We start from the raw sequence: 12,336 nt of genomic DNA, 5'->3' as shown, positions 1-12,336 counted from the left end.
AATGTAGTTACTGGAGGACTAATGAGGAATTAATTACTAACGTATACATTTAGAGTGGTTACTACTAATGAAGACCAATTAGGTACATGAATAGTTATTGAGGAAATAATGAACCAATGACTAACACACATCACTGTAGAGTAGTGATTGAGGAACTTATGACTAACATGCATTTAGAGTGGTTATTGACAAACAAATGAAGAACTAACAAGGGACTAATAGTCATTGAAGAACTAAGGCACATACATTTAAAGTAGTTACTGCAGGACTAATGAGGAATTAATGACGGATGTATACATTTAGAGTGGTTACTGCTAATGAAGACTAATTAGGTACATGAATAGTTATTGAGGAAATAATGAACCAATGACTAACACACATCACTTTAGAGTAGTGATTAAGGAACTTATGACTAACATACATTTTAGAGTGGTTACTGAGAAAGCAATGAACTAATGAGGGACTAGAAATAGCCATTGAGGAACTAAGGCACATACATTTAATGTAGTTACTGGAGGACTAATGAGGAATTAATGACTAACGTATCCATTTAGAGTGGTTGCTACTAGTGAAGACTAATTAGGTACATGAATAGTTATTGAGGAAATAATGAACCAATGACTAACACAGATCATTTTAGAGTAGTGATTGAGGAACTTATGACTAGCATACATTTAGAGTGGTTATTGACAAACAAATGAAGAACTAACAAGGGACTAATAGTAATTGAGGAACTAAGGCACATACATTTAAATTAGTTATACTGGAGGACTAGTGTAGAAGTAATGACTAACTTATACATTTAGAGTGGTTACTGCTAATGAAGAGTAAGTAGGTACAAGAATAGTTATTGAGGAAATAATGAACCAATGACAAACACACATCACTTTAGAGTAGTGATTGAGGAACTAATGACTAACATACATTTAGAGTAGTTATTGACAAACTTATGAAGAACTAACAAGGGACTAATAGTTATTGAAGAACTAAGGCCTATACTGGAGGACAAATGTAGAAGAAATGACTAACATATAAATTTAGAGTGGTTACTACTAATGAAGACTAATTAGGTACATGAATAGTTATTGAGGAAATAATGAACCAATGACTAACACACATCATTTTAGAGTAGTGATTGAGGAACGTATAACTAACATACATTTAGAGTAGTTATTGACCGACTTATGAAGAACTAACAAGGGCTTAATAGTCATGGAATAGTCTGGAACTAAGGCACATATGTACATTTAAAGTAGTTACTGAAGGACTAATGCGGAACTAATAAAAACACAAATTTTGAGTTGTCATTGAGGAACTAATGAAGAACAAATGAGGAACTAGTAACTAACATAGAAATTTTGAGTAGTTACTGAACTGTCTTTCTTATGGTGGAGTCATGAACACACCGCAGTTCTTCGGATGTTGTTGTGGGGTCTTTTGTGACCTCTTGCATGAGTCGTCACTGTGCTCTTGGGTCATTTTTTGGATAGCCTGTCACTCCTGGGAAGGTTCACCACTATTCCATGGGTTTGCCTTTTGTGGATAATGGCTCTCACTGTGGTTGGCTGGAGTCCCAAAGCTTTGGAAATGCCTTTATAACTTTTTCCACACTAATAGATCTCAATTCATTTCAGTTATGTTTTAAGTAATATGTTTAAATAAATATATAATATTTATATAAATAATGAAAAAAATGGTAATAATAAATTTTATACAATAAAATGTTTAAATAATAAAATGTTTCATTTAAAAACAGTATTTTGTGTTTAGTTGTGTTGTCATTTACATTTGTTTGATGATTTTTTTAGTGTGACAAAGATGCAAAAAATTAGGATATCTTTTCATACAAAAATGGAACATACATTTAATTTCTACCAAATAGTTTTAATAAGGTTTTACATACGGAAAAGACACAAAGTTATACATTTGTACACTCTACAAATGTAACCAGCGTCAACCAAAGCCTCACAGTTTATACCTTGCGTCTGCCACATAGTGTCAGTCCATGTCCATTTCAAGTGTCAAGGTCGAAGGGTCGGGGTTCTCACGCTGCAGGTACCGATGACCTCCATGCTTTGCAATCACAACATCATGGTTTTCCTCTTTTACAAGCTACGTTAGCTTTCACAGAAAGCACTCCATTGCGTCCGCAGCCGACAAAAACATCATCACAACTTTATATCCTGTGACTCGGACATCTTAGCCAGCGTCTTTTTCACTCGTAAAGCTGTGAGGCGAGAGGCGGGGTTGTGAGCCCAACACTCGGTCATCAGCTTTCCCATCTGTCTCAGACACTGCAACACAACACAACACGCATGCACACTTGTTAGCAATGCACGGAATGTACCATATATGTGTGTGCGTGGATTGATGCAACGCCGCAAAACCTGCAGCAGAAATTCAATATATATATTCATTCATTCATTCATTTTCTATCGCTTTTTCCTCATGAGGGTCGCGGGGGTGCTGGAGCCTATCCCAGCTGTCTTCGGGCGAGAGGTGACTGGTGGCCAGCCAATCACAGGGCACATTATGGACAATTTGGAGTCTGTATTGGTACATGTTTGTATATTTCTTACCATTGAAGTGTTAAGCTGCTGCGTGATGATGTTAGCTTTCTTTGTAAGACAACCCAGTGAGTCCGACTGTTCTGTTGAGCAATGACCTGCTGCTACTTCCGATGGGTTGACAAGCTCGTCGTGATTGGGCACAGGGCACATATAGACAAACAACCATTCACACTCACATTCATACCTATGGACAATTTGGAGTTGCCAATTAACCTAGCATGTTTTTGGAATGTGGGAGGAAACCGGAGTACCCGGAGAGAACCCACGCATGCACGGGGAGAACATGCAAACTCCACACAGAGATGGCCGAGGGTGGAATTGAACCCTGGTCTCCTAGCTGTGAGGTCTGTGCGATAACCACTAGACCGCCGTGCCGCCCAATATGCGTATATATATATATTTTATAAATATATATTTTATAGTTTCACCTCATCGCTGGTCCATCGATTAGGGAAGGAGGGTCGTAGCTTCTTGATGCAGACCACCTCTCTCATGTCCTCATACGAAGGGTCAGTAGGGACCAGGTCGTGGTAGGGGAGCTGGTACTCCTCCAGGATGCCTTCATGTTGCATGAAACAACTTTGTTGTTGATAAAATACTACAAAAAATGCAGTTGTGCTGGTAAGGAAGCGTGACGAGATACCTCCTGACACGCAGCGACGCGCGATCTCCCACAGGATGAGTCCAAAGCTGTACATGTCGGCCATGATGTATGACTGGAAGTGGCTTCTGTTCAGGGTCTCGTCCAGAACCTCGGGAGGCATGTAGCGCTTGGTGCCCACTCTGGTGTTGGGGGGGATGTCCACCTCGTTGGTGTCGCTGATGGGGACACAGAAACACCTTCACTTACAACATCGACATTAACAATAAACTAAAAAAAACTACTAACGATCCCACTTCTGACGCCATTTATCACACAAGTAAAATTTGACTTATGCCCCCGTCTAGGAGCTTCAACCCGATAGCCAGATCAGGGGAACATCACATTCATCACATGACCGATGTATGACACAATACCTGGGTAGTCGCTAAGTACCCTACTTCTCACACCAGAAACCTGAGGACTAGTAACCTCAAACCAAACTCAAACTAAATAAAAAACTGGTCTTTTTGAAAAACTGGTAGGCAAAGTCCATGTACACCGGTATTCGTGGAACAATCGGTCACACGACCTGGGTACTCTATGTCAAGGATGGCCTAATGGCTAATTATCCCACTTCTGACACCAGAAATCTGAGGACTATACCTTGAAACCAAACTTCTTTGGGGTTTGAAAAACCGTGACAGGTAGGCAAAGTCCATGTACACCGGTATTCGTGGAACAATCGGTCACACTACCTGGGTACTCTATATGTCACTGATAGCCTCATGGCTAATTATCCCACTTCTGACACCAAAAATCTGAGGACTATACCTTGAAACCAGACTTCTTTCGGTTTGAAAAACTGGTAGGCAAAGTCCATGTACACCGGTATTGGTGGAACACTCCGTCACAATACCTGGGTACTCTATGTCAAGGATGGCCTAATGGCTAATTATCCCACTTCTGACACCAAAAATTTGAGGACTATACCTTGAAACCAAACTTCTTTCGGTTTTGAAAAACTGGTAGTTAAAGTGGACCGGTACACAAGTATTCGTGGAACAATCGGTCACACTACCTGGGTACTCTAGTCATGGATAGCCTCATGGCTAATTATCCCACTTCTGACACCAAAAATCTGAGGACTATACCTTGAAACCAAACTTCTTTCGGTTTTGAAAAACTTGTAGGCAAAGTCCATGTACACCGGTATTCGTGGAAAAATCGGTCACACTACATGGGTACTCTATGTCAAGGACAGCCTCATGGCTAATTATCCCACTTCTGACACCAACAATCCGAGGACTATACCTTGAAACCAAGCTTATTTTGGTTTTGAAAAACTGGTAGTTAAAGTGGACCGGTACATCGGTATTTGTGGAACACTCCGTCACACTACTCTATGTCATGGATAGTCTCATGGCTAATTATCCCACTTCTGACACCAGAAATCTGAGGACTATACCTTGAAACCAAACTTCTTCGGGGTTTGAAAAACCGTGACAGGTAGGCAAAGTCCATGTACACCGGTATTCGTGGAACAATCGGTCACACTACCTGGGTACTCTATATGTCACGGATAGCCTCATGGCTAATTATCCCACTTCTGACACCAAAAATCTGAGGACTATACCTTGAAACCAGACTTCTTTCGGTTTGAAAAACTGGTAGGCAAAGTCCATGTACACCGGTATTGGTGGAACACTCCGTCACAATACCTGGGTACTCTATGTCACAGATAGTCTCATGGCTAATTATCCCACTTCTGACACCAAAAATCCAAAGACTATACCTTGTAACCAAACTTCTTTCGGTTTTGAAAAAACGGTAGTTAAATACACCGGTATTCGTGGAACAATCGGTCACACTACCTGGGTACTCTATGTCAAGGATAGCCTCATGGCTAATTATCCCACTTCTGACACCAAAAATCCGAAGACTATACCTTGTAACCAAACTTCTTTCGGTTTTGAAAAAACGGTAGTTAAATACACCGGTATTCGTGGAACAATCGGTCACACTACCTGGGTACTCTATGTCAAGGATAACCTCATGGCTAATTATCCCACTTCTGACACCAAAAATTTGAGGACTATACCTTGAAACCAAACTTCTTTCGGTTTTGAAAAACTGGTAGTTAAAGTGGACCGGTACACAAGTATTCGTGGAACAATCGGTCACACTACCTGGGTACTCTAGTCATGGATAGCCTCATGGCTAATTATCCTACTTCTGACACCAAAAATCTGAGGACTATACCTTGAAACCAAACTTCTTTCGGTTTTGAAAAACTTGTAGGCAAAGTCCATGTACACCGGTATTCGTGGAAAAATCGGTCACACTACATGGGTACTCTATGTCAAGGACAGCCTCATGGCTAATTATCCCACTTCTGACACCAACAATCCGAGGACTATACCTTGAAACCAAGCTTATTTTGGTTTTGAAAAACTGGTAGTTAAAGTGGACCGGTACATCGGTATTTGTGGAACACTCCGTCACACTACTCTATGTCATGGATAGTCTCATGGCTAATTATCCCACTTCTGACACCAGAAATCTGAGGACTATACCTTGAAACCAAACTTCTTTTGGTTTTGAAAAAGTGGTAGTTAAAGTGGACCGGTACTCCGTCACACTACCTGGGTACTCTATGTCACGGATAGCCTCATGGCTAATTATCCCACTTCTGACACCAAAAATCTGAGGACTATACCTTGAAACCAAACTTTCGGTTTTGAAAAACTGGTAGGCAAAGTCCATGTACACTGGTATTCGTGGTACACTCCGTCACACTACTCTATGTCATGGATAGTCTCATGGCTAATTATCCCACTTCTGACACCAAAAATCTGAGGACTATACCTTGAAACCAAACTTCTTTCGGTTTTGAAAAACTTGTACGCAAAGTCCATGTACACCGGTATTCGTGGAAAAATCGGTCACACTACCTGGGTACTCTATGTCAAGGATAGCCTCATGGCTAATTATCCCACTTCTGACACCAGAAATCCGAGGACTATACTTTGAAACCAAACGTCTTTCGTTTTGAAAAACTGGTAGGCAAAGTCCATGTACACCGATATTCGTGGAACAATCGGTCACATGGCGAATTATCCCACTTCTGACACCAAAATTCTGAGAATTCAAACTGAACTGAAGGCAGGTTTAGCCAGTTGCCAGATCGTGCATACAATCGCAGTTACGGAACAGTCAACCGTCGACCATAATCATCCCACTTCTGACACCAAAAATCTGAAAAACCTTCCACCCCCACCTGATGAACTTGACAGCCAGTCCCAGGTCGGCGATGCAGCAGGCGCCATTCCTCTTGACCAAGATATTCTTGCTCTTCAGGTCTCTGTGAGCGATGGCGGGCTTGCCCTGTGTGCCGAATATCTCGGTGTGGAGGTGGCACAGGCCCGACACAGACGAATAGGCCAGTCTCAGCATGGCCTTGCTGTCCAGGGTGGTGGACTTGAGGTAGTCGTACAGGGAGCCGTTCTCGTGGTAGTCTGTGATCAAGTAGAGCTGAGTCCACGATCCGGTGCCTTTAATGTCTGCCGCGATGAAACCTAAACAAGAGGAAACGTTGCAGTATTTTTACTTCATTCTAATTAGATAGGACCAGTTTAGGAAAGCCTGTTTTCAGAAGGTCTTACCCAGTATGTTCTCATGCCTCATCAGGACCGTCTGGTAGATTTCGGTCTCCCGGAACCAGCTGGCCTCTTCGGTGGTGAAGAAAACTTTCACGGCCACCTTCTCTCCTCGCCAGCGGCCCATCCAAACCTCGCCGTATCTCCCCTTCCCGATCTGCTTCACCATCTGAATCTGCTTGGCGATGGTCCTCTGAACCTGAGGGGTTACCAAATTTTGAACTTTTTGAACTTTTTACCTTCAGGTCTCAAAATGGAATGTTCCTCTCATGTGATTTTTTTTTCACTTTTACCGCATAAAATCTTTTTAATAATTTCATCATAAAAAATGATGTGTTTTACTTTTCCTGCAGACTTCAAACATGCATCAGCATATTCATGCCTGATTAGCCTTAAAAATAACTATAAATAATATACAAACATAATATATATACATATTGAGAAACAAAAAACAAAAATAAACATGATAATTTCACTTCCTGTAAGGCAGGGGTGTCCAAAGTGCGAGCCAGGGGCCATTGGCAGCCTGTGCCTGTTTTTTTATTGACCCACGGCACATTCTAAAAAATATAATCCAACAAAAAAAACATAAAAAAATACCCTAAGACAGCAAAAATGTAACAATCTTTAGTAAATTTTAAAAAAATAAAGGCAAAATATAATGAAAAAATTTCATAATCTAACAGAAAAAATTAAAAAAGTAATAAACTCAAACAGTTATTTTCGTATCATATGTTGAAATATTACATATATTTTTTAAAGTTATAATACCATGAGAAAGAAAGTTTGGAAAATTGTGTTATTATGAGAGCTTCAATATTATCGGAATAAAGTATTACAAATATTACAAAATATTACAAATATCACAGGAATAAAATATTACAAAAATAAAATTTACAAAGATTATATAAGACATAAATTTAAATATTTTTTTGTGAAATATATATACAATTCTTAGCATAGATACAAAATATTACATTTTTTACTATGTGGTCATTTGGACACCCCACCTATAAGCTTGAATGACGTTATGACCGCTTACTTCAGGGGTCTCAAACTCGCGGCCCGCGAGACGCTAGTTTCATGTTAAAGGTTAAATAACTGTTAATACTGTACATTTGAATATGAAAAAAAATAATTTCTCTGTATGTGGTTTTTTATGATTTTCTTATTTGCTGTTTTATTATTATTTTTATTTTTTATTATTTTATTATTGTTTTATTATTAAGCATTGAAGATATTTTTTTTTATTGATTTTTCTTCCAGTTTTTAATAAATGCGTTTTGGTTTTTTTTTTTGAAAACCTGATGCGGCCCGGTTTCACCCAGAACCTAGCTCCAGTGGCCCCCAGGTGAATTGAGTTTGAGACCCCTGTCTTACTACCTCCATCTACTGGTGCAATACACTCATCTCACCAACAGAGGGAGCCCTGAGCCTGAACCAGAGCTTTGCGACTGTTCTATCAAATCCTTCAGGGACTCTCCGGGTGGAATGAAGGTCTCATCCTGTTCGAGGCCGATGGTGTAGCGAGGGCGCGACACCTGGCGCTTATACCTGCGTGTATTACAAGATTAGCAGTTAGCGAAGGCTTTTTACAGACAAAGTGCAATTAGCTTTAAGATGTGATAACGACCTGAAGTAGCAGAAGACGATAACAACAGCCAGTATGATACTGCAGACTGTGACTGAGATCAACAAGGCCATGTGGTGGATCTTTTCATTTACATAGACTGCGAGAAAAACAACACAAATGTGGAAAAAAAGTTAAACGCTAGAAGTGGAAGTTGACATTAGAGAAACTTACGAGGTGGTTTAAGCGGAGGCAGAGTTGGATGAAGGTCTCGATTGCAGTAATCTTGATCTGTGCAGCATTCCAGTGACCTCCTCTGACGCGAGCTCCAAGTGTCCTGGACACAAAGAAACCAAACGTGGATGATGCTGAGGTGGTCAGAATGCTAGCACATGCTAGAAAAGTAGTCAAGTGATTTGAATCTACTCACTCGACACTGAAACTCAGATCCAACCATCCCCAGACAACCTGCACTCAGGACTGGTACGCCTCCTTCTTCTTCCACCATGGTAAAACAGTAGCCATCAGTCCTGGAAAGCCACATTTATGGTAATGGTAATGGTTTTATTTCATTTGAACATGCATCAGATTACAATTGAATGCATCACATAATCAGTTCCCAGTTCCACATGTCCAAAAGGAGTAGGAAGAAGCAAAGCTTATTAAATCCTACCCCTCCATCTGGTACTTTTACAATCAGTAACTGTTACATTTGTTCACTTCCTGCTTTTATAATATAGTATATAATAAATTTTTAATTTTTAATTTTTAATTTTTAATTTTTAATTTTTAATTTTTAATTTTTAATTTTTAATTTTTAATTTTTAATTTTTAATTTTTAATTTTTAATTTTTAATTTTTTCATTCATTCATTTTCTACCGCTTTTTCCTCACAAGGGTCGCGGGGGGTGCTGGAGCCTATCCCAGCTGTCTTCGGACGAGAAGCGGGGTACACCCTGGACTGGTGGCCAGCCAATCACAGGGCACATATAGACAAACAACCATTCACACTCACATTCATACCAACGGACAATTTGGAGTCGCCAATTAACCTAGCATGTTTTTGGAATGTGGGAGGAAACCGGAGTACCCGGAGAAAACCCACGCATGCACGGGGAGAACGTGCAAATTCCACACAGAGATGGCCGAGAGTGGAATTGAACCCGGGTCTCCTAGCTGTGAGGTCTGCGCGCTATCCTAATAATAATAATAGTAATAGTAATAAATAAAATAGTAATAAAAATAAAAATAAAAATAAAAATAAAAATAAAAATAAAAATAAAAATAAAAATAAAAATAAAAATAAAAATAAAAATAAAAATAAAAATAAAAATAAAAATAAAAATGGATAATCCACCTGTCTATGGCTGAGACAGTACCTGCATGTGTTGTTGGTAGAGTCGTCAGGACAGTGGTGGTAGCAGTGACACCAAAGGAGCCTCTGAGACGAGGAAGCCGTGGACGTGCTTCCGCCGATCTCCTTCCCGCCCTCCGCCGCGTCCTTGCTGGACGCTCGCAGTAGCATGCTGTCCAATATGTTGCCTAGGAGACGAAGAGAAGATGACATGAAGCCTCACAACATGAGTCAGCCCGATAATACTAGAAACGCAGCAGAGGGGTATAGACCTCCACAAAAGTTGGAAGTGGAATGGAAAAGTGTCTACAAAGTGTCAGGTGGTAGGTTCAATCGTGGAGGAACACATGAAATGACTTTAAAGCAGGGGTGGGACCTGCTGGGATTGTATTCAACCATAGAGTACTGGTACTAGACTATACTGGAGGACTTCCATTACCCTCAGTATTAGTCATAGCTGGTGAAAGTCATTATACTTCTATCATCATGCATAGGTGCTTTATGGCAATACACTTTCATTCATTTTCTATGGCTTACACTCATATGGGTCGCGGGGTTGCTGGAGCCTATCCCAGCTGGGGTACACCCTGGACTGGTGGCCAGCCAATCACAGGGCACATATAGACAAACAACCATTCACACTCACATTCATACCTATGGACAATTTGGAGTCGCCAATTAACCTAGCATGTTTTTGGAATGTGGGAGGAAGCCGGAGAAAACCCACGCATACACGGGGATGCCCGATGGTGGAATTGAACCCATGTCTCCTAACTGTGAGATCTGCGTGCTAGCCACTCGACCACTGTGCAGCCCCTTATATTTCACCAACCATATTTATTATTACAATATCATTCAATTTGGAGTCTGTATTGCTACATGTTTGTATATTTCTTAGACATACCTTTGCAGTGTTAAGCTGTTGCGTGATGATTTTAGTTTTCTTTGTAAGATGACACCGTGAGTGCGACTGTTCTGTTGAGCAATGACCTGCTGCTACCACAGTACCCGGAGAAAACCCACGCATGCACGGGGAGAACATGCCAATAAACAACAGAAGAAGAAAAACACCACAAAGAAGAACCCTCCCAGACAACTTTTCATTTGATGATACCTCATTCGGATTGGAGTCGCTAATTTGGAGTCGCTAATTAACCTAGCATGTTTCTGAAATGTGGGAGGAAACCATGCAATGCACGGGGAGAACGTGCAAACTCCACACAGAGATGGCTGAGCGTGGAATCGAAATAGGGTCTCCTAGCTGTGAGGCCTGCGTGCTAACCACTCGGCCCATCGTAAATATAATAAGTCCCCCCCCCAAAAAAAGTCTCTTATTTCTTGCATCTGCACTGCACTACTATAAAGTTTCACTAAGAAGCAAAGCTTAGTACAATCTTAATAAGAAAAACACTCAAGAGACTGAGGAGTGATACTGTACTGATACCACCGTCCACTCCCACAACAGATGTTTCTTCATTCTTACTTGTGAGATTTTCTTCCAAAACCAGCAGAACAAAGCTGATGTATTCCGACTTATCCTATTTCAAAGACGCACCTGTCACTCGAGGTGGGGGTGTTAGAAGGGGAAAGGGGGGCGGGTGACGGAAGTTTCACTCCTTGGTAGCTTTTAGGGTTTTCATTCATTCCGGCAGATGCCTAACAGCTGCGAGCGGAGATGCTGGGAAGTGAGCATGAGGGCTTCCTCTCTTGGATAAAAGCAGCTTTCGTCCCGCAGATTGGGAATCACGCCGGAACCAAAATGGCATTTATTTGGAAGGAACATCAATACAATCCATCGTTCACATTATCGTCTCCGTCTTCTATGACCGCTTTTGTACAAACGGTGTTGACCAAACAGCATGAGGGGGACAAGGTTTTAAATGGGGGTCACATCCACAATTAACCAATTGGAGCAAGAAGGAGAGGAAGAACAGGAGGAGGTGTGTGTGTGTGTGGGGGGGGGGGGTGAAGAGACGTGAAGAGACGGCATGAGCGATATGAGATGTGACAGAGCTGCAGGGAAGCTCACAGGAGACGTTGGCCTTTGCTGCCCTTTCTCTCACTTTGTACCCCCCCCCTCCCCCGCCCGCTAACACTTCCAGTGCACTCTTCTTCGGTCTCCTTTTAAACCCCCCCACATGTGGATCTGTAAGCTAAGCCATGTCATCCCTCATTAAAACATTCTTATTTTCCTCGCCCGGCATCGCTACATGTGGGCCACTGTGGGAGGTGAAAATGTCTGAGTCGTCCATCCTGCACCTTGCATCCATCTTTGTGTATACATTAGTACTATACTCTATAGGCCGTGGTAAGGACACAAATTTAATCCAAGAGGAGACTGTGGGCCTCAGCAGCAAAACAGAGAAAATGCAGTGTAATACTGCAGCACCCAGAGATAAGCCAATATGAGCATGTTTGTTTATTTTTGCCACTTTTAAGTCTTTCATTCTCAAATGTTAAAACACAATGTTGTTCTCTCTTGTTGGCCTGTCCCCTCTTAAATCAATAGAAACCAGTAACAGTGGATGTTAGTACTTTTTATCCCATGTTTTCTCTCGCTCTATGTCCCCTCTCAAACCAAAATTTTAATTTTTGTTATTTGT

The 12,336-nt window shown here is 41.1% G+C and overlaps 1 protein-coding gene across 2 annotated transcripts in view; it reads right to left on the bottom strand.

The window, feature by feature from the left end:
* Window positions 1-1,877: 1,877 nt before the first annotated feature.
* bmpr1ba (bone morphogenetic protein receptor, type IBa) overlaps window positions 1,878-12,336 on the bottom strand; it is a 54,000-nt gene continuing 43,541 nt past the window's right edge. Inside the window, exons 3-12 of one of the 2 annotated variants that reach the window (XM_058070374.2) lie at window positions 9,759-9,921; window positions 8,810-8,909; window positions 8,614-8,716; window positions 8,443-8,539; window positions 8,225-8,363; window positions 6,816-7,008; window positions 6,431-6,728; window positions 3,214-3,389; window positions 2,999-3,129; window positions 1,878-2,294 (exon numbers count right to left, since the gene is read on the bottom strand). In XM_058070374.2, coding sequence (XP_057926357.2) covers window positions 2,169-2,294; window positions 2,999-3,129; window positions 3,214-3,389; window positions 6,431-6,728; window positions 6,816-7,008; window positions 8,225-8,363; window positions 8,443-8,539; window positions 8,614-8,716; window positions 8,810-8,909; window positions 9,759-9,921 — 1,526 coding nt within the window. In that variant the 3' untranslated portion in view covers window positions 1,878-2,168. Of the gene's footprint in view, window positions 2,295-2,998; window positions 3,390-6,430; window positions 6,729-6,815; window positions 7,009-8,224; window positions 8,364-8,442; window positions 8,540-8,613; window positions 8,717-8,809; window positions 8,910-9,758; window positions 9,922-12,336 lie in introns of both variants that reach the window. The other variant, XM_078789497.1, reaches the window with a different exon arrangement.

The sequence above is a fragment of the Doryrhamphus excisus genome, linkage group LG3 (genome assembly GCF_037039965.1).
Source record: "Doryrhamphus excisus strain RoL-2023G ecotype Guam linkage group LG3, RoL_Dexc_Guam_v1.1, whole genome shotgun sequence".
Taxonomy (NCBI): Eukaryota; Metazoa; Chordata; class Actinopteri; order Syngnathiformes; family Syngnathidae; genus Doryrhamphus; species Doryrhamphus excisus.
The sequence above is the reverse complement of the archived record's forward strand: the minus strand, read 5'-3'. Positions and strand labels throughout refer to the sequence as shown.